Here is a 25,748-nt window from a genome sequence, read left to right on the forward strand (position 1 = left end):
GGGCTTGGCCCCCCCAGACGTAGGCGAGTGGACGCCGAACTGGGTTACCAACCTTGTGTGTCTCCTTGTGTTTGTTTGTGTGCTCTTTCTTTATTGGTTTGTGTGAGACTTCTATGAGTGCTTAAGTGTTAACTAATACCCACAAACCACACCGGAGGAACTAACATTAACAGTTTTTTTTATTATTTTTGAAAAATGAATATGTTAGTGTTAACGGATAACTTAATGAATAAATATATTTTATTATTAAAAAATGGGGTTTTCACATGATAAATAGGATTTAAAACTCAACATAATTTAAATATAATAAATTTGTTATTACATTTGTAAACAAAAATTACAAACCATAATTTTAAAGCATGTAAGTAACTACAAGCGAATTTTAAAGTATAAAAAAAAAAGAAATATTTTTATTTTTTATTAAATTAAGATCTATAATTAGGATCAAGCGCTCCCTCAACTTTCTGAGCACTAGACCTACAGACCTTATCGGTGATTCGGCGCATACTACTGATCCGGAGTAGTACTCCTCTTCTTGTTGCTGGGCAAGTCTGCTTCTCTAAACGGTAGCCTTCACCAGTTCAACTTGTTTTCTTTACTTTTATTATTTGTCATGCTGTTGTTTTGTCTTGCTCACTATTTTTCTTATCTCTGGTGAGAATTTCAGACAGTTCTTTTTACTTAGTTCTTCATGGTAGTTGTTACTTCTCCGTTGTATTTCCCTGTATTTTTTTTCAATAAATTTGTGATTTATCTACTTTATTCAAAAAAAAATTTGAGGGTAAGTAATTAGGAAAAAGAAAATATGGAGCCAAAGATATTCTATTATTAAACTAATAAAACATGCACACTAATACATATGCAACCTTGTCACACCAATACACATGCACACCAATACATATGCATCCAATCACAATTGTCACACCAATACATGCATGCCCCCGGGTATTTTTCACAATGTATACATACATCTATCAAACTCCATACATTCTACAGCGCACACACAAACAGCACTCTTATTCTTATTGTTATGCTCATGCATTTTTGTTAGCAAGAATCTTGGTCAGTATTCATCTTGTAACTCGCCGTCTTGCTTTCGAGCAAACAATCAATCGGTGGGACCGTCGGGCGGTGTGTTGCTCCGTAAGCCTGCCAACAGAACGGCCCAGACATCTCTAACCCTTTGTTAATCGGTTCGAGCTCAATGTCAGTCAAGGAGATGGCTAAACATGGTGAACTATCACTGCAAGCTAAGTGCACTGGTTTTACAGTATAAGTCCCTTTAATTTTCTCATATGTGATTCCTGACAATGCTACCGCTGATGTTTGGTTCTTGCATGAACTTTTCCCATCACAATAATACTGATCAATCACAATTGGCATCTCAACTTGTGAGACCTGAACATTTGTGAATTTGATGTTCTTTGCTAACCCTGAACCACCCTGTCACCAAAAAACAGAAAAGATTTTAATTCAAATTAAACACTAACTAATATTAATTACTTTCATATATATACAGTATTATTATAAGTGATTAACCTGCCATGACTTGATTCTGACACCAGTTAAGGTGTTGGCAAAGTGAACATCCTGAACAGTGACATTGGAGACACAGGCTTTGGTCTTGTCCTTGCCAAGACCTCCAATGCTGATTCCATGGCCTGGTCCACAGTTAACATCATGCACCATGATGTTGGAGCATCCTGTTTGGATGGAGATGCAGTCATCTCCTATTAAATAAAGAAAGAAGAAAACAATTTAGATTGATTAATATTTGGTTAAAGAAACTTAGAATTAAAATTTTATATGAGAACTAATTACCACAGGCAAGATCACTGTGATGGATAACAGCATCTCTGGAGTTCTGAAGATGGATTCCATCAGTGTTGGGGCTGTCTCCAGGTGAAGATAGAGTGATGTTGGAGACCTCTAATATTTCACAGTTATCAAACTTGAGGTGACACTGAGGACTGTTCTGGATTCTAATCCCTGTAACCTTAACATTATAGCTACCATAAAACCTTAATGCCTGCCAGAAAGGTACAAATGTATCATATAACAATATCATTCCATCAATAAACCAATCTAAAGTAGTTTATTCACGTCAGATCTTACTGTTGGTTTGCTGTGTGTCTCCTTTCCTGCCTGCAAAAAACCAAGAAACATAATATGACTTTTTGTTAAAATTTGTATCCCAAAATTGATCCTGTTGAGAGTGCAAGAGTTCTTCCCATGATATGGACATGTTTAAAAAATTTTGGCCATCAACGGCTCAAATTAAATTCAAATAAACCCAACTTGAGCTTTATTTAAACATATATTAACGTTTTATTATCATACTATAACTTGGGTTTTTTTATGTAAATTTATATGTTTTTGATTTTATTTCTTTTTAATACGATGTGTTCATGCGCATGATCGATATTTACCAAATTATCATTGAGATATGAACTACTCCACCAGGTGCTTCCTTGGCCTTCTATTGTACCACTGCCTTGTATTGTGATGTCTTTGAGCTTTGTGAACTCAAGCCATTGTAAGATACCTGAGTTCCAAGCTTTCGAGCTTGTCGGCGCAATAATGGTTCCATCCAACTGCATGCATTATATGCATTAGATTATGAATTAAGAACAAAAAATAAATAATAAATTCGTTGTTATTTAGATTGTTTTTTATACCTGAAACACTATGTTAGGTTGGCAATCAGGACCGGCAAAAGAGATTGGACCTACTAAGAACTTGGAATCAGAAGGAACTAGGACTGTTGATGATTGAACTTTGCAAGCAGCTGCCCATGCAGATTGGAATGCCTGCATTGTAGAACATCATTTACATCTAATTAGTTTAATTAGAATTAGTAGACATGGAAATGTAATTATTGATTGATCATTTGTTGAAAGATAAACACCTTAGTATCATCGGAAATTCCATTCCCCTTCGCGCCGAAATCTAGTACATTGAACTTTTTTGAAGGCTGTGGGCTTGGTTCAGGGGGTGGACTTGGTTTCGGTTCCGGTTCCGGTTTTGGTTTTGGTTTCGGTTTCGGTTTTGTTGTACTGCTTGAATGGAGGTCACCTTTTCTCGCCTCACAGACTTGAAAAGTAGAACTAAGAATGAAGAGAAGAATGAGGAGAAAAGAAAAGAATTTTACAGTAAACATAGTCATGTTTTCAAGTATGTTATCAGTGTATGTGAATTGAATGATATGAAAAAGTGGAGGGAAGCATGAGTTTAAATAGCCAAAATGTGGCTCCTCCACACAAGCAAAAGCTGTTTGATTACTTGAAGGAATTCAATGTCATAATCCAAAGTTTATACTTTTATTATGTCTTGAGATTTTATATCAAACAGTAAGGAAACAAGAGTGCTGAGATCCAATGCTGAATATTATTTTATGTTTGAAAGATTTTTCAATAAAATTCACCAAAATGTAAAAGAGGACAGACAAACAGGGCACTGCATAATATACATGAAGGATGAGTTTGGGAAGTTCTTAACCACAACATGTGAACAAAACCTTGCGTTTAAGGAGCGGTTTGCTTAGTTTGTATTATCATTAATTATCCACTTGGCCTCTAGATAATGACTTTAAGACATTCTTTGATTGATTTTTAGGGAGCATAACGAACAATTAGATGATTATGGATACAAGTTATTTCACTTGTCAAGCACGCCTAATCATGTTGTTGTTGACATAGTTCTATGGAATCTTTAAGAGTCTTACACATGTATCAATAATGTTAATCTAATAATATCATACTATAAGTTTGATTAGGGAGAGATGTATAAACAACAACTATTTTTTCTTCTAATGTAAACACCGAAAGATCTAATGAGTGAAACTAAATAAAAAAACAGTACACAAATTTATGTAAAAAATCCACAATCAGGAGAAACCATAGGTAATAAAAAAAAATAATTTTCCTATATTCAAAATGAAATATTTAGTTTATCAAAATCATTTCATCGTAATAAAATCTTGAAATATGTTTTAATAAATTATAGGTTGACAATAAGTAAAAATGATCTGGATTTAATTCGGGTCATGGCCTAACTTTACTACTGATTAATTAAGTGCAGTTCAATTATCTAAATTCTCTAAATAGGTTAATAGTGTCAAGGTTTTATCCCACACCCCCAACTTAATTAAGTGCAATTCAATTATTTAAATTATCTAAATAATTAATACTATTGAGGTTTTATCCCACACCCCCAAAGGGTGAGAAACTGGCTATCAATCTTTCCACTTTCACTCGAGATCTTAAAAAATTCTCAAATTTTTAAAAATCACATAAATTATAAATTTTTTTAGTTAAAATAAAATTTAAATAACAAACTCTATCCATAAAGAAAAGACACAAGTTCAATAACTCTGTTTATTTTATTGAAAGAACGCTCATCACTCCAAACCATATGAATAACTTTATTTCTATTTTAAAGTATATTCAAGGATGTTTTTGATGTTTTTCTCCCTCTGACATTCTGAAAATAGGAAACCAAAGTTTGCACATGACATAGCTCCAATTAAATCACGTTATGGGTAATAATATATGGTAGTATTTGGCGTCATTGAATAACAACAATTTGATTTAATAACATTAAGTTTCCATCATGCCAATGGCCCCATAAATTAAACTGCTGTTCTAGAGTTTCCATTACGTGTCCCTCTGCTTGGCATTGCATGTTCATATTCAATGGTGCATTTGAATGAAGTTTAATTAAGATCATCGCTTGCACGACAAGAACAATGCTCATCTTAATTTTTTGTATAGTTAATTATCCAGGATTTGAAAATAAGATTTCTGAAGTTCATAACTGTAACTAATGAGATCCTGATTGAAAACTTTATTGTTTTCTAGTAATCTTCTCAAAAGGATATTAAATTTTATGCAGAAACTTTCTCCTTGATCCAATTCTTAGGCTTTGTTTATTAATTATCTCATATGTTTTCTAGTTCTCCAAGTAAAAGTTTCATTTATTAATAAGGAGAAGAGAACAAAGAGAGAGATTATCATAAATCTAGATCTACTAATAGATAGAGTTTATTAACTTAATCACTCACTTTCAAGTATTAATGAAGCAAGATTGGATGTTGATGTAGACCTTAGACAAATTTATATGTAATTATGAATTTTCTGAGGGGCATATATGCCAAATCAAACTCCATCTAAAAAGATGTACTTCAAATATACTCAATAGATTCACAATAGAATCATTAACCATTCTTTCAAAACATCAACATTTGATAAACCCAACCAAATTATCAAAACTATTAGATAAGAAAACTTAATTTTTTTTTCCTGCAGAAAAAAAATGAGCACAATAATGATTCATTCATTTCATCCATTAGTTCCACAACTACATAATAAATAGCCAACTTCTGACATCCACTAAGGCAATAAGCCTACCAAATATAAAGAGAAACCCAATCACATATCTAAATTGGGTGACTTTAAATACATGTACAAGTAGATAGAGGAGAAACCAAGATATATATTTTTTTCTTTCTTAATTTTGTTCAATTCCTTCTTAAAACTGCTTCATAGGCATTCTTAATTTCATGCTAGACCATTAGACAGAGAACCAATGATTATACTTCACCTTCATTAGATCTCTTGCTTCACTGAAGCTTCATATACCTCAACCTACAAAACGTATCAAATTGAAACCCATAATCAGATGAATGAATCATTTGATGTGACAATCCAAATTACATTAACAAAAAACAAAAACAGATGCAGACATTTATATATACAGAAACTCAGATCTTGTTGAAAGCAACTGCTGTATATATGTGTATATATATATATATATTGAAATCTAAATTTATTAAATTAAGTGATGTGTGATACCTCTGCTCTTCATTAGTGACACGGGAAGAAGCAGGAGACTTGTAGGTGGGGAATGGAACTTGGCCAGACTCAATGTGGTTGAGGTCCTCAATGAGGAGCTCATAGTGTCGCTTAACTTCTTCGGCAGACTTCCCCTCGACGGCACGGGCGACGTTCTGCCATCGGTCCGGTGTGTCCTTGTCAAACACGGCCAGTGCACGTTCGAACATTTTGTTCTGCTTGGTTGTCCAAGATGAACCTGAGCTACGTGACAGTGATCCTGATGCCATTGTAAGGCTTTGAGATCTAAGGAACTAGTGCAAATGTAAATGTTTTGGTTTTAATTTGAGTTTGAGTTTGAGTTTGAGTTGGCTCTAAAAGGCTTCTTATAAGAAGATGAAGGAGAGTGGGGTGCAGCTAGCTAGTTGGAGAATAATACTTGTGCAAAAAGGAGGGAATAAGTATTTAGAAGTAATAATGCTTGAGAACAACAAAGAAGATGTTGTTTTAATTTGTTATCACTGGAAATTGGTTATAGTAATCCTAGTGAGAAGTTTGGGAGTAGAGACATGAACATCTTTTTAATGTTCTTCTACTCATTGGATAAGAATAAATAAGCACTGATATCTCATCTTTCCTGGAATGAAGGGCAAAGTATAGATAATGTAAAGAGATAGGTATCTCTTTTATTATTTGGCAGTGCAATGAGCCACATGTATGCAAGAACTTAGCTAATATTTTTGTCTGCTAGAATCGCTCATGAGTTTGTCTACTTTTTATTAAAGCTTTGTTTCCAAGGACTACTTCATAGCTGGCCTGTACTTTTCATGTCTTGTACAAACACCATTTAGATGTGTGATGGATTCATTTTTTACAGTTTAATATATATATATATATATATAAATGTACCGCAATTAGTGGAATTTGGTAGTGCATATATATGTCAAGTGTGTCATTGTGAAAAAAAGGAACACAAATGGCTGATTAATAATTTCAAGATACCACTGCTGAGGTATGCCGAATATTGGAAATGTTGACCGGAGAATATCAGTTAAGAATTCTGCTTAAAAACTCTGAAATTCCAACTTGAGAATATCACCAAGTTGGTAAAGAGAACCTGAATCTGTGGGCCAATTTTAAGTGCTGCATACTCTTTAGTCTTTACCAAGTTGATGTGCCTTTGCAAAAATCAATTCTCACTGCAAATGATAGTAATTCAATTCACACATATATTACCTTTTTTCCTGTAGATTCACTTCCACAGTTAACTGAAAAAAGGTGCAGAGTTCCCAGAGAATTGCTGTTGTTTTAACTGGAATCTTGCCAAGGATTTTTGAAGATTTGGAGTGCAGTAAAGTGGTCCTTGAGATGCAAATTCCTGATAACATGTAGTAGAGTATTTATTCATCATCTCATGTCCATTCCAAGTAAAGCTAACGTGAGTGGATTCTTTGCCTTTCATTCTAATAAACAAACTCCATTTTCAAGTTGGTGGAATCCATAACAATATGTCTTCCAATCTAATCTATCAGATTGGAATTTCTTCCTCTCTTTCTTTTTTTCTTTTTTTTTCTTTACTTTTTTTTAAGGTCAAATCTGCATAAATAATATGCAGTTGACTGTAATAACGTAAGATTTTACAATTTTAATTTCAAGTCACTAGAGCAAGTTGTGAAAAAAGATAACCAGCATTACATGAGAACCATCTACAAAGGGAATCATGAATCAAAGGAACAAGATGCTAATCAACTTTCAAATCTTTGATGTTCCGACAACAACGAAGGCCAGCCGGAGGAATTTTCTCTTGACTTTAGAGATAAGCAATTCAGAGACCAAGCAATGAGAATCATGCAAGATATTTGTTCCCATGCCTGTGGATGTAATGTATCTATACTAACTATATCATGCTTGCAACTGAAAAGTTGAGAATCTGCAGAGAAAGGTTAAGTTTACTTTGGTTTGATGATAAATGATGATAATATATAGATGATAATAGATGATAATATGCATGTGGTTTGGACTGGTTGGATTTGATATGATTGTAGAAAAAGAAGGAGACAAGAATAAAATTTCTATAGTATTACAAACATAATTGAGTTCTTGAATGATCTGGGTATAATTCTTATTTGGTCTAAACTGGATGGGGAACTTAGCTTTCAAGTGTGTCTGATTCTCAGTTGAATGATATGAAACTCAGACTGTGACTGATCTGGACTGGACTGGACTGGACTGAAGTAGGAAAGATGAAATAAGGCCTTATATATATATATATATATTTTTTTTTTTTTATATTTGGTACCAGACACCAATTGTGACTGTCACACACTTTGTTTTTCCTGATGTTTTTTTCTAGAACTGATGGAGAGTTGATGTGAGAGAAGATGCGTAAATATTGGTTTGATTCTAAAACACAGTATGCTGAGTCTACGGTGCATTAACATCATAATCAGTCTCTGCTTTGAGATTCGTCTTCTTGATGTGATTTTTTTTTTTTTTAAGTTGTATATTCGAGGTACAAACTAGATACTCCTGCATCAATTAGGTAGCTTTTTGAGTGGGTATGAGGGAGTATTAATCTTGAGTATTAATTTGGGTATCAGGATTTTCAAAAACAATAATTTGGGTATCAAGTGATCTAGTGGAGATTTTTTAAAATTTTTTTTGGTAAAAGTAAATAAATCATATCCATTAATATAAGTTTAAAGAGTATATAGAATATGGATCCATACCAAGAAGTCATAATCTCCTCCTATGGAGCAAAATCATAGTGCTTTGTCCCTGTTAAAATGCAAACTTGGGGTTTTTGGTTTTTCTAAATATTATAATTAAGCCACGAATAAAATTCAAATATCATCCAACTTTAAAATAAAAAGAACAACCACTGTCTAGTGTAGTCTACTTAAATAAACAGACTAAAAATTGAATTTGTGGATCAGAAATACTGTTGTAGTACTGCATAATATTGTTGGATAATACTATACAAATATTATTGGGTAATATTGTAAAACTATAAGAACTTTGGATTGTTACTTGTAGTACTTTGTAATACTGTACTGTTTGTTGGGCCTAATGTGAGAGGGTATCCTTTTTCTCCTCTCCAATATTGCATAATAAGAAAAATTTATTAGCTCAATTTTGTTCATAAAAATTTTATGGACGTCCAGAGTTAATAAATCTCTAGCAAGACAATAAACCTCCATAATTAGTGTGTCACTATATATGTCTGTTCTTTAATAACTTCTTTACAAAACAATGTTTGTATCTTTGTTAAAAAAAAACCTCACTATTGAGTAAAGAGAAAAATGAAATACCATTATATGAAAAACCTCACTATTTATAATTCGTAAATTATTTTCTTTAATTTGATATGTCTTTATTAATTAAAAAATATAAAATTAAATTATAACTTATTAATTTAATTAAATTATAAAGTTATAAATATAAATTGTAAAGAAATAAAACTAAAATTTAAAAAGAATTAAAAAATCAAAAATCAAAACTGAAAATCAAAATAGAAATAAAAAATAAAATAAAAAAATATAAATTTAAAAATTAAAAGCAAAATTAAAAAAAGAATTAAAAACAGAAAATCAAAACCGAAAATCAAAACAAAAATAAAAAATAAAAAATATATAAATTTAAAAAATTAAAAGCAAAATTTAAAATAAAATTAAAAAAAATTTAAAAAAACTGAAAATCAAAACTGAAATTAAAAACAGAAATAAAAAATAAAATGAAAAATTAAAATAATGTTGCTACAGTGCGCACAATATCTTGCACGTCACTGTAGCAAATTCTCATTTTGACTCCCCAAATAGCGCATGGTTGCAAATTTTGGGCGTCAAATCCAACCCAAAACGTCACATTTGACGCTGGGTTGGAGATGCCCTAAGTGGATTGTTAGAAGGAGAAAATGAATGCATGATAGAAAAGTGTGTCAATAGAATTTCTCTGGTAAGCATATTTAAATATCAGACAACAACAAAATTCTTGGCATGTTGTTCAAATCAATTGTTTTTTTAGTTTTATATCCATCCTAAAAATATTAATTTTTGTATATTTGTGGGATAAGATCACAACATGAGAACAATCACATAAAAACAGAGACATTGTGTGGTTTTGCAATATTGCCTCCTCCATACGGTAAAGAAGAATTATGCTTTAAAAAAAACAAAAAACCTTAATAAAACCTCTCAATCTACCCCAAAAGTTTTTTTTTTTTTTTTTTAATTTCAAGGGGCTAATTTCCCTTCAAAACAAATCTATTACAAATCTTTTTATGTCAAGTGAATTAGACAGCACATCTACATTGATGACTAATTCAATTTTTTTCTCTGTCATATAATATAATACTAACTAGATATATTCACAATTAAAATATGTTTAGCAGATGATGTTCATATCACAATATTAAGTGTGGGTAAAAAGATTTATCATATATATATACATATATATATTTTTTTGTTAAGTATGGGAAATAACTATGCAAACTTATAACTCTTTAGTTCTCAATTAACATATATTTAAAATAAATAAATAAATCACAAAATTTATGTTTAAATCATGTATTGGGAAACCTTTGAGTTTTTATAAGAGTTAAATATTTTAATTTTCGGTCTTTTTTTTTTTAAACGACAAGCGTCTGTCTCTGGAAAGGGGTGTTGAGCTATCTTCCGGCCTTGAGAGGTGCGAAGGTGATCCAGTTTAACTACGGTATTCAATGTTGGAACATGTACCCCAGGCAGTCAGGTAGAGTGTCTTTCTTCTGGAAAGGGGTGCTGAGCTGTCTTCCGGCCTTGAGAGGATGTGTGTTGCAAGGTGTTAATTCAGGGACGGAGACCCTTTTTTGGAAAGATCGGTGGGTGGGGGGCAGGGCGCCTAGGTATTTGTGGCCTGACGAGTTCAGTAGGACACATGCACCCAACGGTACGATAAGTGAGCTGGCAAGTTTCTTGGATCGTGCCCCCTTTGAGAGCGAGCCTGATATCCAGGCTATCAGGACATGGCTACGTGGACCCTTTGATAATCGAGAGGATAGCAAATGGTGGAATCTTGCAGGAAATAGTAAATTTACAGTGAAATCCTTTTATAATTTCCTGCGGATGGGGGGCTTCGATGTCCTATTGCGCGATTTTTTTGGCGTAATGTCAGCCCCAAAAAGATTTCGGTGTTTAATTGGCTGGCCTGGCAGGATAAGATCCTCTCGCTTGAAAATTTAGAAAAGCGAAGATGCAATAAGCTCCTAACGGCTACTTGTGTGTTGTGTCATACCGGCGTGGAATCGGTGGATCATCTTTTCCTGCAGTGTCCGTTCGCAAAGCAGGTGTGGAGGCACTATGTGGAGATTTTGCATATCCCAGATCCTCCTGCTTCTATGTAGTTGATTTGGGGTCCCTGGAGAGCTACTGTTAGACCGACTTGTAGGGACATGGGAGACTTAGTGGTCAAAGCAATTGTGTGGAATATTTGGATTGCTAGAAATGATTACATTTTTCACGCTATTTGTCTGTCTGCTCATGCTCTGACAAGGAAAATTGATTTCATGCTTTTATCGTGGTTTTCTACAGCTACTGAAGGTTCTAGAGCGAAATTGGTGGAGCCCTGTGAGGCCATCCGCAGGTGTCTCGACTTCGTGGGCCCTCAGGGGGAGGAGACTGGAGGGGGCTTCCCCTCTAACGAGTCTGGAGGAGATGTTCCTTCGGAGGAGACACATATTCAGTCCACGGTGTAGTTGTCCCATGATCTCCAGGCGCTATTTGTGTTGTGGCGGCCTGTGTGTTGTTTGTTTTATTTTGTACTTGTTCCCTGGGGTTATTGTTCTTTTGTCACCACTTCTTGTGGTAGCGTTGTAGTCTTGTTTTTGCTCCGTGTGTTTTGTGTGGAGATTTGTGGGTGTTTGTGATGGTTGTCTTTTTTTTAATTGAAGTGGTTTATCCACCTTTTCAAAAAAAACATCGCTCTATCTCTATGACGTGTGAGTTGGTTGTGAAATCACTTATGAATTAATTCCTTCAACAAAAATTTGAACCCTCACCACTTCACACGTCACACTGTCTCTATGATGTACATCACACGAGAGATTTATTTTGGTGTCATTAACCACTAGAATCAAGTGGCTTTGGTCTCCAACAAAGTTCGGTGATTTTGTCACAGTGGGGCCAGTTTTATTATTGGTAATAATTTTTTAATATTAATTTAATAACCACAGATTCCAAATAAAAACCAAACACACAGCAGACACGCAGAACATTGACAAAATACATTTGAAAGTCAAAGGTCTTGCAAGAGGTTAGCAAGAGATACCGTTCACACTGATAAAAACCAAGTCGTAGTCTTTCGCGGAATTTTCTTCTTTATGGACTTTTCTATGTGTGACGTGTCAGTGTGTGTGAACGGGCTCAGCCACAGGTTCTTCATCTTGACGTATACTATAGGCGATGTCTTATTTCAATAATAGCCTTCAGAATGCGAGATGATGTGATGCATCTACGAGGCTAATTTGGGGAATTACTCATGACTTATTTTTTTTTTAAAGACCCCTTAATAATGAGATAATAATAATATTAGAATTAATGCAAAGACCCTTAATTAACCGTGCAAAGACCCTTAAGTCATCATTTTAATTCTCCACTCAGAAGTCACCACTAATTTCCACTAAACAAAATCTAACCTTAGATATGTCAAATAAAAAAACATTTTATATTTATAATTTATTAACAAAGTATATAAATATTATATAAATATAAATAGTGATTTATTCACTAATTATTACTTGACCTATTAATATCGTGTCTTTTACATAAAATTCTCATTTTATAGAAGTCCTGAGATTTAAACCTATGCAAAATAAAGACAAATATGTTGTTGAGCTTGTGATTATGTTCTACATCTGTACAAATCATGATTTAAACTTTAAATGAAAGTATTTATTATCTAGTGTAAAAAAAAAAAAAAAATAGTGACTTGTTCATTATACATATTATATTCAATATAAGAAATTCGAAACACACCAAACCACTAAATTGAACCCACAGAGCATGGATCGAGCTCAACTAAAAAAAAATCTCACAAAACTTCAATATCACCCAACAATTTTCGTGTACCACTAACCCACTTGCTTACATGAATAAGACCTCGTTTTGAATCTCGTCCTGGCACGTACTCATAAATCACTGAATTGACGTGGCCATCATTGTAGCAGTTCAGCAGCCAAAATTTACCAGTTGCATGACCCCATTGACACATTTAGTTAAAATATTTATTTTTATTTTTCACTTTAAAATTATTAACTAAAGTTTTTATTGATATTTTATTCAAAATATCTAGGTGTTCTTATCTCAACTAGAAATCTAAGACTCGGGAGCCTAAGCATAACCAAGAGGTTTTTTTATCTTGTTCAGTTGTTTGTATGTGAAAGATCTCGAGTTTGAAACCTTTTATGACAATAAAAAATAAAAATAAAAATGTATTTGTCGCCAATTTGGTCCAAAAATCCATCAATTTATGAAAGACTAACTCTCCTTGATCAAACAGGGACGCTGTATTTGGTAAATGATGATGGAAGTTTTATTCTAATTGTTTGAAATGTTGTCACGGTGTCACCCATCATTAATTTCCTTCAACTATCTTTAATCTGGGCTCGCTAAATTTTTCCACCAAGTCCCATCGCACAAAGTGTTTTTTTTTTAAGCATGAGATTCTTAACTGTTTACCAGTTTTTTACCTAAGAATCATCATCGTCATAAAGAAGAGTGAATACACAATATTCAAATGGTTTGCTTAGGATAGTGAAATATTAACAATCGATAAACCTCTCAAAGCGAAGATGCAATAGAATCTCTATGGCAACATGCGTGCTCTATGACGAGGAGAAAGAATTCAACTACTTTCTATTCCTTAACTGCCCATTTGATTCTCATTTTTAGGACTATTTTAAACACCTTTTCAATCTTATTAATCCTCCAAATGTTCTTAAAAAGTTTGGTCTTCATGGAGGTGCATGTATGATATCAATTTGAGTGGATTTGGGAATATTCGTATTGTGGCTATTTACTAGAATGTTTAGTTTGAATGTAATAATTTTATCTTCAATTACAATGCACTGACTTTATCTATCAATGCGGATCATGATCACATCCTCATCCTAAGGAGCCATGTAACTTTGTCTTCTTTTATTCTTATATCTTCTTTGTAACTATTTCACTTGTTAAATTTTATGCGTTCGATTCTTAAGTTTTAATTAAGTATGGTTTATCTATTTTATAAATAAAAAAATATAATTTTTATTTATTTATTTTTAAAATCAAATAAAAAGGCAGAATTTTTCATGGTGGCTGGACTTGAGTATAGCAACCTCTCAAGTAATACTACAATTTTTCGTTTTTAAAACAATTTATAGATACGCTGACTCTTCTAAACAATTAAAAAATTGATAATAATAATAATTATAATTATTATTATTTATTATATCAATATATTCAGGAAAAGAAAAAGAAAAAGTTAATAAACTCATTTTCGGAAGGTTCATGATCATCATCATCCCAGTGAAATGCTGATGTTGGTGGTTAATTAATCTTTTGGTTCTTCGGAAAATCCTTTCTCCTTTTCCATTCACAGAAGACGATGGCCGAGACACTTGCCCAAAGCTCACAGCTTTGCTGTTGCAGTCGTATGGACATTCATATCAAGCAGAGGAAGTCTCTGTGTAGGATTTTCTTGTTCTGATCCTTTTTATGCATGGTATTTTTCCTGAAAGGTCTTGCCTTTCTTAGTTTTGGTTTAATGTTTGTGATTTGTTTGATTTGGTCTCATTTGTTGGTTTATGCATGAAAAGTATCTGGTTGAAGAACTCTGGTCACGGGGTCTCCGTTCTGAGTCATTGAGAGAAGATAAGGAGGTGAAAAAGGTGCTCTTTTTGAGGCACTCTATGTTCATTGAAGCTGTAGAAGTGGAAGGTGCTGGTTTTTTTTTTTTTTTAATTACTGTGAGGATTTCTGAACTTTATCTGGTTCTGTGGCAAGAATTACTGCTAAATGTTTTTCTTGTTTCTCTGATTGAATCTTCACATACTTGAACCTTATACAGATAATAATAGTTTTTGACTTAGATGGGGAAAGATGCTGCTAAAGCGCAAGTTCTGCCAAATTCTTGTTGTGTAAAGGTGAGTTTTCCACTTGATTTCTTGATAATCGGAAGCTCAAATTGGGATTATATAATATAAAAGATGTGTTCATGATTTTTATATTGAAAAAAAATTCTTTTGTTGAATCTATTTGTTTCTTAATTTGTTATGCATCAGTTTAGTTATTTCTGATTGATACTTTGTTGTCAGGCGCACACTTCAATATGTCATGAGCTTATGAAGGTATTGGATAGAATTTATTGTATTCTTCCTGAAATAGAATTAGCTCGGCCTGGATGCCGATCGGGGATACAAGAGTTGTGTTCCCTAAACAATGCGGTCGAGAAAGCTATGCTACTTCTTCGGCACTGCACAGAATCTAGCAAGTTATACTTGGTATTTACAGTCTTTGGATTTACATGAACCAAGTTATTGAATCATATAATGTTTTTTCTGATACATCTTTGAGTGTATGTCATGGTCAGCTGCTTGTGATTTATATTACACAGGCTATAACTGGGGAGACTATTTTGCTAAGATGTGAAAGGATAAGGAATTCAATGAATCACAGTTTAACTCAAATTCAGAATATGGTTCCCGAGCGATTAGCTGCTCAGGTTAGTGAAACTTTTATCTTTAATGAGTACGCACCAAAGGCGTAAATTGATGCTGGTTTAAGGACATATTGCATAACATATTGGTTTGTGCTTGATTGACAGATGGGTGAAATTCTCAACTATCTCAGAGGGGTGAAGTTTTCTATTGATTCAACAGAGGAGGCGGCAGCGAAGATTATCCTAGAATTGCTTCAACAGACTGAAACAAGTGCTGAATCTGAATTAGAAGCATTCCAAGTTGCTGCTTTCAAGTTAGACATTATATCTTCTAAAGCTCTTTTGTTGGAGAGAAGATCAATTATGAAACTCTTGGAGAAATTCCGAGGCACTGATCCTAAAAAGGAGGGGATTCTCAAGTTCCTCCTCTATCTTTTGAAGAAGCATGGAAAGAAGGCCATCTCTAATTTCACCAAGGGTAAAATTTTGAATTCTAAATGCACTTTTAGTGGCTCACTTATTTCTGACGCCAAGCCTCACAATCGATCATCATGTTTCAACACAACTCCTGAGGAGTTCCTTTGCCCAATCTCATTAAAAATAATGTTTGATCCCGTGACCATCGCATCTGGGAAAACATATGAAAGATTATGGATTGAAAAGTGGTTTAATGAGGGAAATGATACATGCCCGAAGACTAGGAAGAAGTTACCTGACCTTTCTATGGTTCCAAATGCCAAAATCAAGGAATGTATTGCTGATTGGTGCAGAAAGCTTGGCATCTATGTTCAGGACCCTGGTTATCAAGCTAATCCTACAAAATTCCTCACTTTTGATTCATCGCATTTTGACTCCATATCTAGTTTGATGAATGTCCCCACACTATTGTTAGAAGGGACAATGGGCAATTACATACTTCAAAGTGATCAAAGCAATGCTTCATTTATATCTTCTCAAATTGACTGTTGCACGGATTCATCCCATGTTAAAGACATTGGTATCTCAAATGGTAACCTTTTTTACAAACTTCTCTTGGTTGGTAACTATCAAATATCCCAATGTTCTATGAACTTTGACCGAGATGCATATCTAAAGTTCTTCAATAGTCTCACTGAACTTCCAATTGAGCTCCAACGGAAAGCAGTGGAAGATGTGAAACTTCTTTTGAATGTTGAAAAAGAAACGCAGCATGCTATGCTATCTAATGGATTTGCAGAAGCACTTATGTTTTTTATTAAGAACGCAAATGGTCTGTCAAATGTGCTAGCACAAAAAGCAGGAGCTCAAATTCTTCTTGCTCTTCTCGATAAATGGAGGTCATAAATTTTCCTTTTGTAGTTTTTCTTTTATCTGATTTAAGTTAAAAGATTGAATGAACAAAAAACATGAATTTCACTACACTGAAACATCTTTTGTCAGGTATGAAGTCCCATCTTTATGTGAAGATGCATTTCAGCTGTCGATGATGTTCCTTAATTCTGAGTTAATAATGGAATCTCTCATGATCATGAGAATTCTGACATCATGTGATCCAAACTACTTATTCAACATCGTGGCATCGGGTGCTGTTCCATTGCTTACAAGACTTCTGGATTCTGAAGACACAGGTATTCTTGAACTGGCACTGATGATCATAACTGATATATCAGCTCAGAGTGAACTCAGATCTCAAATCCTATCCCCTGAATGTATATCAAAGCTAGTTCCTCAAACAAGTTGTAGAAAATTAGCAGAAAAATGCATGAGAATTTTGCGGAACTTAAGCGCAACTGAAGAAGGGGTGTTGATGATTGCCGAAACAAATGGATGCATTGCATCTATTGCCGAGCTACTAGATAATGGCAATCGCAATGAGCAGGAACATGCAGTGGTTATCCTTCATTCTTTATGCTTGCATAGCTCTGACCATCTCTTGCAGGTCAAGTGTGAAGATGTTATTCCATCTTTATTTGTTATTTCTCAAAATGGTACCACGAAAGCGAGGGAGTGCTCTGTGGCGTTGCTAGTTGTTCTAAGAGATCTTAGCAACAGTAAGTGTACTGATGGTATGAATTCACAGTCCACCTCAATTTCTAAAGGCACCGAGAGTGTCGCAAATCATCACTCTGCAAAAGGCCGAGCACCTTCATCAAAACATGCTTCTGGTTCTTTCACGCGAAGAATTAGATTTTTCTTGAAGAAGATAAATTTATGCTTTCGGTGATCGGACGTGGTTTCTGGTATGTACAGTTTTTTTGGTCCCTCCGAAAAAACTTTGTAGTAACAAGTGAACAGAGATTTTGCTTTTCAGGTGCAATGCTTGATTACTTTGGGCTATAATGTTTTTCCAAGTATTAGTTTGCCATTTGTTTTTGTTGAATCCAAGATTATAAACACATATACATGGGATCAAATGGTAATCTTCATTGCTAAACGTTTTCAGATATCACAATGGAATTTTATCTTCAATAGTAATCTCCTCTGATAAACTCATTCAACTTCTTGACCTCGTCACGCTGCTGCCCGACCACTGCTCTCACAACATCGACGATGGAAATCATGCCCACCACCTTGTGATTGATCACTGGAACATGCCTGATGCGTTTATCTGCAGTTAGACAACGGTAAATCAAATCTGCTATTTAGAACTGAAAGCAAGCTATTATGCTTTGATTTTACCTGTCATTAGCTGCATTGCCTGGAGAATATTTGTGTCCGTTGACACTGAAACCAGCTGGCTCTGTAAAAAATTATGCATCAATGAAGAACAAATGAAAATCTAAACAAAAGTGATGTTTAATGAACTTAATGTTCAGGAAACAACCTCATCAGTCATGATTTCGCCCACTCTAGTGGCTTGAGATGATCTTCCTTGCACAATGATTTTCCGGAGATAATCTATAACAATAGATCTGTTGGTAATATATTCCTGTTCCAAAGGTGCAAGAATTTGAATTGTTTACCTCTTTCAGTTATAATTCCTGCAACCAATCTTTCATCATCAGGCTTTACAACAACAAGAGCTCCAACTCTATTATCTGTCATCTGTGATTCCCAACCATTACTACTATAATTTATTTTCTCAATTCATCTGCAACTTATTTAGTGTTTCACAAGTCTTAATTACCTGCTTCGCAGCATCATAGACATAGTCATTACTGCAACACCAATACAATGCACCGGCTTCATCACCCTTAGTATTTAAGATATCGGCAACTGTCGTATTTTCCAATCCTTTGATTGCCATGCTTGGAGCTGATGAATCACTCTCAAAACGAGCAAATACATTCGACCAGTTGAAACATGTCCTTTGCCTTCATTTGCTGCAGTATTGCATGCTTAATTTTGTTTCCATGGAACCTAAGTGCCTGTGCAACTCCTTGCATATTTACTAGAAATTAGACCTGGTACAATGGTGGCCATTGGTGATTATTCACAACTCTAATTAATAGGCCATTAATGAAACTTGTGTTTGTCCTGCAAACAAAGAATAAGTTCTTGGCTTTGTCTCTTGGAGAGGAAAAGGATTTCCATTTCCAAGTCATACCTCCCTTGCAAAAGGGTAACAATGAGTTTGTAACTTTGTATATATTAAAGCACCTTTTACTGCATGGAAACTTTAAGGTGGTGGTTGTCCACTCAGTTACTAGATAAAAAGAAAGAACCGCTTCTCCTTTTGAAGCTTTTTAGTCTGCTTTCTTTTAACTATTGCACACTTTATGGCATGCAGAGGTTAGCGCCATGATTTCAGGGCTACTTCCTTTCAAAGAACCTACACTTTGTTGAGCTATTATTATTGTCCCTCTAAAAAGCGAGGACCTAAGAGAACAGTATCATAGCACCTAACTAAAGACTTGATTCATTGAACTAGAGAACCAATGAATGGGACTAGTGGTTGAACTTCATGATATCAATGATGCTTTTTGTTCCACTAACCATCGTAGAGATTTCTTGTGAATTGTTAGAAAGATGGATATGAACCAATAAAGATGAAGCATCCAACCAATTAAACTCTATACTACCATTTCACAGAATTGCAGCACATACAAGAGCCGATTTCAAGTTTCCGCAAATGATATCAACAATTTGGTTATAACATGAACACGATAAATCAAATTTGTCATCGATGGAATCAACAGGGATGGAATTGATCGAATCTCAGCATGATCATAGATCAGTTACAACAATAAAGAGATACATAGTTACCTGAAAATGCATTTCAAAATGACAATTGCTGGTGAGTTGAGATCATTTCATGGAGAATAAATCTATACATCAGCTTTTGATAGAACCAAAACATTGCAAAAGAAGAAGATCAAGAGGCTGTTCCTTGCATTGTTTATTCACAAGCTGGCTTAGTATCAAAGCTACTCAAACATATAGTGAATGCCTGAAATGCAGATAATGGATATCGATAATCCATGGTAAAGATGTCCTTCCCTATTTTCCCAAACTGAAGTATAACCTTTTCCTGCTCTGCAGGAGGGACTTGATGCGAGGCATCAACCGCTGCTACGAGTTGGAAATTTTTGACAGAAGCCACTGTAACTCGGCCTCTGAAATTAAGGCACCAGCATTGCAGCTGTTCATGCCATCTTGGGGCCTTGTTCTTCAGAACAAGAGGTTCACCCGATGTTTGAACAGGCACTGGTGGCTCACCAAGGGTTGTAGACGAGAATTCTATAATTGGATCTTTGCCTTTAGACACAGCTAGCGAAGAGAAATGCTCATCAAGTGAGTTAATGAATGCGGTTGGAGTCGGGGCAGTTCCTCCTTCCTGGATGGATGAGACAGGTATAGAATGCATAGTACATTGCATTCTCCTCGGTCCTCTGGTGCGAAGAACATTCAACTCATATGCAATGGTGGTAACATTGTAGTTGCCTGCTGGTACTCTGGGAGATACCTGCTTAGAGTGAATCCTTCGGCTTGAACGATTGGTTGACACCATGGGAGCATCATGCTGAGGCTGGCTATCATAAACGGTGAACTTGGTACCTAGAAAGTTTGACCTGATATCAATTTCAACAACAACAACAACCAGAATTATCAACAGCAGAACACGAAAGATTCAAAATTCAGACAGAAAATAAAAGCTCACATGCCTCAGTTTTCCAATATATGTGCTACTAGCTCGAGAGAAATCATCAGAGGACAATGAGATCACAAACTCAGTGCTCGTTGCTCTCCTCACTTTGCGAGCTGCAAGGAGAAGCTTATCATTCTCTCCCTGCAGAGCTGCCATTGCAACAAAATTCACAAAAACACATGAAGAAAAAATCTTATGCATTTCACATAATCATAAATCAGAAACAATGAACAGTGTCTCACCAGGACTAAGCCCCAAATACAAACGATACGTAGCAGTGGCCCTCTCTCTTCTGATAAAGCATTGGATTGGTGAATCCCTTGGTCCAGGCTATCAGAACCACAACCAGAACAAACTCCATTAATGAAAAGCTCCGAGCTTTCAATCTATAAAATGTAGAGAGACAGACGAGAGCAATGCACCTGCTTGAGAGAAATGGGGAATGTCATGCGGCCGCACTGCTCTGGCGTTTGGACGATCTCTTTGGTGATATGGCGCCAAGAGCGGCAGACGGAGGCGCAGGAGACGACGTAGCGGCGAGCGGGCCATGAGAGTTCACTGGCCTCGATGCGTTGGATCACGTCGAGCAGTAGCTCGGGCGGCAAGCTAGCCCAACGGCTCTCCTGCACATCGTCCCATGGCGCATGCCGCTGGTGCCGAGCTTGGTGCCAATGGAGACGGGCGCCACTGCGGCTCGGCCCAACGCGGCCCTCCGCCGCGCTGCTGCGCCTCGACATGCTCCCGAACCCGTCCCGCATCTCCTTCAGTTCGCGAACTATACTTTTAAATGACATTTTGAGCTTCTTCTCCAATTGAAACAGAGAAAATGGGTTTTTTTTTTCAAGGGATTGGATCGAAAACCATAAAAAAAGAAAACTTTTCCCCCTTTCTTTTGATCTCTTTCTTAAATCTAAGAATTCGAAGCTCGGATTTGTGATGTGAGATCACAAGATGGAATAAAAATCGTCAATTTCAGCTGTTTTCACGAAAAATCAGATCATTTTGATCGGAAAAACGAGATTAAAACGTTAAAAGCGAGGAACAAGACGATTAACAAGAAAAGAAGAGCGAGAAAAAAAAAAAAGTGGTCCAATTCCACGGGAATTCGATCCGCTTTCCAAGAAATCGAGCTATTTGAGATCAAATCCAACGAAATCGAGGCAATGCAGTGATTGCAACCCTCGAAATTCGATTTAAAACTCAAATTTCCCCATAATTCTTGTCCGACTTCCGACAACGCAAGGAGAAATCAACAGTGCTTTGGATCCAAGAATCCAACAACAAGAAGAACCCAAACCAGTAACAATAATAATAATAACAACAAAAATAAAAATCCAATCTTTATCTCATCGGGCGGCTTCAAGACTTCCCATTTTCTCCGCCCTTCCCAAAATATACACTACCTCCAGCTAAATCTCCATTCTCTCTCCTCTCACTCCTCCCACCATTTCCATCTAAAAACTTTTAGATCTCTCTCGGTCTCTCCTTCTCTCCCTCTCAAATGAATTTGAATACCATCCTCTCTCTCTCTCTCTCTCTCTCTCTCTCTCTCTAAACTATTCTCTTTCTTTATGTGGGCCATTTTTAATTAATTAATTATTTATTTATTTATTTATATTGGAAAAGGTGAAGAACATTTTCTCTCATTCAGGCAACTACTAAAGAAGAGCTAACAAGATTCCACCATGATATTCCATCTTTGCTTTCATTTTGGCAAATTTAAAAATAGTATATATCTATATCTATATATATATATATATATTATATTTTTTTATAGAGAGATAGAGTAGGTAAAATCCATTTATAATCCATTTTCATGTTCTGCCATCAAAGGACATCAGAGATTATTTTTGTTATATAGATCACCAACATTTCAATCTTGATATTTATAATTTTTTTTTTAAAAAGAGGATTGCAAACAAATCCTTGAGAGCATTTAAATTTTCAAAATTTTATCATTAATGATTTACTCTATTGGCATTTTTATTTCTAGGAGTTTTTTTCTTTAAGGAGATAAATTCAAATCTCAAAGACGTCAGTCGAATCGACACATGCGCTTATAAAAGTTTCGCTTCTTCATGCTGCTCATCATAATCGATGATTTTCAACATTTATAAAAATTAAATAAAATTTTAAGTAGTAAAAAGAATGAAATATCAACTCTTTTATTACTTACTAGTCTAATTTTAATTTTTAAAATTATAAATCAAAATTAAAAAGGAAAATGAAATTATGAAATCCACAAAAACTAAAAAAGGAAGTGTTAAATATATGGCCATCTTTTCATTTGATTCTTGTTCTCCTTATCCAAATACTTTTTTGGGCAAAAAAAAATTATTATTATTTGCTCTAATTTGCTTAGACTTTATATGTGTAATTATTTACACCTTTCATGTTATTTGTTTCTGAATTTTATTATTATTATTATTATTATTATTGTTATTATTATTTTTGTTTCAGCCATTCCAGATCATCAGGACCATCAACTTTAAAACAAAAGATGCAGCGAGGCACTAATAACATGTTATGTGGGGTTTGGTACTGTTAACACTTGCCTTGTGATATGTCTATACAGCTATCCTAAACCAGACTGGCTTCATTTTTGGTATTTTATTTTTCCAATTTTAAGCAACTCCAATTTTTGTTCTTAATTATAATATTTATGACGTTTAAATTACGTACTATTATCTTGTGGTAATTATAATTTTTTTCTTTTTGCCTGTTTTCCCCCACATAGGAACCAAATTGGTCAAAATATAAGCTCCTAGTCCTTTTGGTTCAGCACGTGGGAAGGTCACAAGGCAACATGGGTTGTGTCAGGCCTTGCATGGCCACATGTGCCAACTCCAAATGTAGTTCAAAACTCCAAACTTCAAACTTTGAAATATATTATATATAAATTACTCATCAAAAATCAAAAAATATGAGTTTGAGTCTTGTTTATCATCTTTTTATTTCACTTAAGTTTTACATGCATAACAACTAATAAGCCCACCAAGAACCTCTTGGTTTATTAAGACCGAACTTTTATAAAAGATATTCATATTTTTATCGATGAGACAAATTTAAACATCAAACTCAGTATAAGGACCATCTCCAACCCAGCTTTAAAATTGAAAGCTTTTCACTGGATTTGGCGCAGGGCGCTCCAACCCAGCGCTTAATCCTGCGCCAAATCCAATATTAGCTACAATGACGCGCTATTATTTGCGCGTCACTGTAGTGAGCTTTATTTTTTTTCAGTTTTCATCTTTGGTTTTTTTTGTTTTCATTTTTGTTTTTCAGTTTTTTTTTGCTTTTTTTAGTTTTTTTATGTTTTCATGTTTTTTCAGTTTTTTTTATTTTTTAGTTCTTTATGTTTTCATGTTTTTCAATTTTTTTTTCAGTATTTTATGTTTTCATTTTTGTTTTTCAGTTTTTTTTTAAATTTTTATTTTTCAATTTTTCAATTTTTTATTTATAATTTCATATTTTAATCAAATTAATAACTTTTATGATTTAAGTTTATATTTTTTAATTAATAAAAATTTAAAAATTTAAAAGTAAATACACAAAAATATAAATTCATTAAAATTAAGAAAAATTACATGAAACAAGAAAAAATATTACAAATAGTCCTAACATAAATTATCATCGATAGCAATAAAAAACCACAACACTAAAAATACAATTAATGAATTTTTTTATCAATAAAATTTTTATTTTTTATTCAAATACTTACATATATTTTTATTTTATATTTAATAAATATTTATAAGAAATAAATATATAATAAATAATATAATATTTAAATTTAAAGGTTAAAAGTGAAAAAAAATTAAAGTTTATTAAATTTGTTGACGGTATAAATATATAAATTGTGAAGTAGGAAGAATATTTTGGAAGAATATTTTTAGAATATTTTGTTTTAGAGTTAAAAATAGAGTTTTAAATTGGAGATGGCCTAATAGTGTATATATGTGTTAAAATAGTAACTCAACATCTCTCCATATCCTTAACATGAAACTTTGTTCACATCTTATAAAAAAATGATAATAAATCCATAATGCAACTAATAAATTTTTAGATATATTAATATTTATTTTTTTATTATTTTAATTTAATTATTGGCAATTAAACTCACAATAACTCTCTTGAAACCCTTATGATTATTATAACAGATGAGTGGTAATATGATTAACTCTGGTGTGAAAAATTGAGAATTTGAATTCTTTTCAAATTATGGTTGAAAATTTAGGAGGTGAGTTACCACATTGTTAATAATAATAATAATAATAAAAATAAAAAATCTCTTCAGGACCTCACCAAATTAAAGGATAGATACATATTGATATAGGACCCTGCCTTTCATGTCCCACAGCTGTAAGTAATTACGTATGGCTTATACGTTTATTCAATCTAAAATCCTTTTTAAGGACATGCACAGTCCTAAGAGGCTAAGATGAGATGTCCTGCAAGTCCTGTGGCAGAGGCCACCTTCTTTATTTGCAACTAGTCTATGATAGAAACTAGAAAGCCTCTTTGAATTTGTTAAGGGCCCTCCACTCTATTTAGTCTTCTCAAATGGAGTTATATATGTAGAAAGATAAGGAAAGCAACCACTCTTATCAAGTCATTCTTTCATGAGCCTTTTAGAGTTGCAGTGATTCATGCGTGTGGGTTCATTGATGAGTGGATGATAACCATGTAGTTAAATTTAACATTTAATTTCATTTAATGATTATTATTATTATTCTTTAAATATGAGATAGATAAGATATATAGAGGATGGATTGAAGAACAGGAGTACTGGTTGGCAAATATAAATGGTGGCAGGTTACTCTTGGAAGCATTATCAAGGACAATGAAACAAAGTAATGTTGTTGTTGGACTATTAGAAATGAATGCCTGAGATTCTTATTATTGGAGAGCATTTAACTGCTTTGTTCCCTATGATCTGTCCTACGGATTTTGGTACAAGATTTTATTCAAAAATTTTGAATAAGAATTTCATCTTATAGAGCAGCCGAGCAGGAGGTTGTTGATCATATTAGACAAGAAGGCCTATTTCGTAGGCCCATTATTTTGTATATGGGCTGGGAAGTGGAAGTGAGACTTTCTTCTTCTTATGCATATGTTGGATCAATTTTAAAAACATATTTGATTTTTTTATCTAAATGAATATGGTTATATGT

The 25,748-nt window shown here is 34.0% G+C and overlaps 4 protein-coding genes and 1 pseudogene across 7 annotated transcripts; 1 reads left to right on the plus strand and 4 right to left on the minus strand.

Annotated features, from left to right (window-relative positions):
• Nucleotides 1-806: 806 nt before the first annotated feature.
• LOC120261883 (polygalacturonase At1g48100-like) lies at nucleotides 807-3,182 on the minus strand. Its single transcript, XM_039269891.1, has 7 exons — nucleotides 2,909-3,182; nucleotides 2,679-2,810; nucleotides 2,430-2,594; nucleotides 2,116-2,145; nucleotides 1,822-2,029; nucleotides 1,540-1,730; nucleotides 807-1,443 (listed from the first exon to the last, which is right to left on the minus strand). The coding sequence occupies exons 1-7, from the start codon at nucleotides 3,164-3,166 to the stop codon at nucleotides 1,048-1,050; spliced, it is 1,380 nt and encodes a 459-aa protein (XP_039125825.1). The 5' UTR covers nucleotides 3,167-3,182; the 3' UTR covers nucleotides 807-1,047.
• A 2,123-nt stretch (nucleotides 3,183-5,305) lies between these two features.
• LOC120261666 (protein RADIALIS-like 3) lies at nucleotides 5,306-6,259 on the minus strand. The gene is made up of 2 exons (XM_039269641.1): nucleotides 5,853-6,259; nucleotides 5,306-5,645 (listed from the first exon to the last, which is right to left on the minus strand). The coding sequence occupies exons 1-2, from the start codon at nucleotides 6,119-6,121 to the stop codon at nucleotides 5,621-5,623; spliced, it is 294 nt and encodes a 97-aa protein (XP_039125575.1). The 5' UTR covers nucleotides 6,122-6,259; the 3' UTR covers nucleotides 5,306-5,620.
• Nucleotides 6,260-14,330: 8,071 nt separating this feature from the next.
• Nucleotides 14,331-18,289, plus strand: LOC120259872 (U-box domain-containing protein 5-like). 4 transcript variants are annotated; one of them, XM_039267327.1, is made up of 8 exons: nucleotides 14,331-14,570; nucleotides 14,665-14,785; nucleotides 14,916-14,991; nucleotides 15,163-15,348; nucleotides 15,462-15,569; nucleotides 15,672-16,822; nucleotides 16,926-17,725; nucleotides 17,929-18,289. In XM_039267327.1, exons 3-7 carry the CDS (start codon nucleotides 14,938-14,940, stop codon nucleotides 17,707-17,709), a joined length of 2,283 nt encoding a protein of 760 aa, XP_039123261.1. In that variant the 5' UTR covers nucleotides 14,331-14,570; nucleotides 14,665-14,785; nucleotides 14,916-14,937; the 3' UTR covers nucleotides 17,710-17,725; nucleotides 17,929-18,289. The 4 variants fall into 4 exon arrangements, with proteins under 4 accessions (XP_039123261.1, XP_039123262.1, XP_039123259.1 ...); XM_039267328.1 differs by lacking the exon at nucleotides 17,929-18,289 and adding an exon at nucleotides 17,797-17,870; XM_039267325.1 differs by lacking the exon at nucleotides 17,929-18,289 and having other exon boundaries at nucleotides 16,926-17,825.
• LOC120259874 lies at nucleotides 17,784-19,499 on the minus strand (annotated as a pseudogene).
• Nucleotides 19,500-19,524: 25 nt separating this feature from the next.
• LOC120259873 (tubby-like F-box protein 5) lies at nucleotides 19,525-22,088 on the minus strand. Its single transcript, XM_039267329.1, has 4 exons — nucleotides 20,997-22,088; nucleotides 20,817-20,904; nucleotides 20,591-20,723; nucleotides 19,525-20,497 (listed from the first exon to the last, which is right to left on the minus strand). Exons 1-4 carry the CDS (start codon nucleotides 21,366-21,368, stop codon nucleotides 19,825-19,827), a joined length of 1,266 nt encoding a protein of 421 aa, XP_039123263.1. The 5' UTR covers nucleotides 21,369-22,088; the 3' UTR covers nucleotides 19,525-19,824.
• Nucleotides 22,089-25,748: the final 3,660 nt, after the last annotated feature.

This window comes from Dioscorea cayenensis, chromosome 5 (genome assembly GCF_009730915.1).
Source record: "Dioscorea cayenensis subsp. rotundata cultivar TDr96_F1 chromosome 5, TDr96_F1_v2_PseudoChromosome.rev07_lg8_w22 25.fasta, whole genome shotgun sequence".
In the NCBI taxonomy this organism is placed as follows: Eukaryota; Viridiplantae; Streptophyta; class Magnoliopsida; order Dioscoreales; family Dioscoreaceae; genus Dioscorea; species Dioscorea cayenensis.

What these genes read in the sequence shown, in the direction of transcription:
- LOC120259873 (XM_039267329.1), bottom strand. Translation starts at nt 21,368, where the DNA reads ATGTCATTTAAAAGTATAGTTCGCGAACTGAAGGAGATGCGGGACGGG. An exon ending in GTATTTGGGGCTTAGTCCTG is followed by an intron (nt 20,724 to 20,816) that starts GTGAGACACTGT and finishes TTGCAATGGCAG; the next exon opens with CTCTGCAGGGAGAGAATGAT. An exon ending in ACATATATTGGAAAACTGAG is followed by an intron (nt 20,498 to 20,590) that starts GCATGTGAGCTT and finishes AATTGATATCAG; the next exon opens with GTCAAACTTTCTAGGTACCA.
- LOC120261883 (XM_039269891.1), bottom strand. Translation starts at nt 3,166, where the DNA reads ATGACTATGTTTACTGTAAAATTCTTTTCTTTTCTCCTCATTCTTCTC. An exon ending in GAATTTCCGATGATACTAAG is followed by an intron (nt 2,811 to 2,908) that starts GTGTTTATCTTT and finishes TCTACAATGCAG; the next exon opens with GCATTCCAATCTGCATGGGC. An exon ending in TCACAGTGATCTTGCCTGTG is followed by an intron (nt 1,731 to 1,821) that starts GTAATTAGTTCT and finishes TTTATTTAATAG; the next exon opens with GAGATGACTGCATCTCCATC.
- LOC120259872 (XM_039267327.1), top strand. Translation starts at nt 14,938, where the DNA reads ATGGGGAAAGATGCTGCTAAAGCGCAAGTTCTGCCAAATTCTTGTTGT. An exon ending in AATCTAGCAAGTTATACTTG is followed by an intron (nt 15,349 to 15,461) that starts GTATTTACAGTC and finishes TATATTACACAG; the next exon opens with GCTATAACTGGGGAGACTAT. An exon ending in GCTCTTCTCGATAAATGGAG is followed by an intron (nt 16,823 to 16,925) that starts GTCATAAATTTT and finishes ATCTTTTGTCAG; the next exon opens with GTATGAAGTCCCATCTTTAT.
- LOC120261666 (XM_039269641.1), bottom strand. Translation starts at nt 6,121, where the DNA reads ATGGCATCAGGATCACTGTCACGTAGCTCAGGTTCATCTTGGACAACC. An exon ending in GTCACTAATGAAGAGCAGAG is followed by an intron (nt 5,646 to 5,852) that starts GTATCACACATC and finishes TACGTTTTGTAG; the next exon opens with GTTGAGGTATATGAAGCTTC.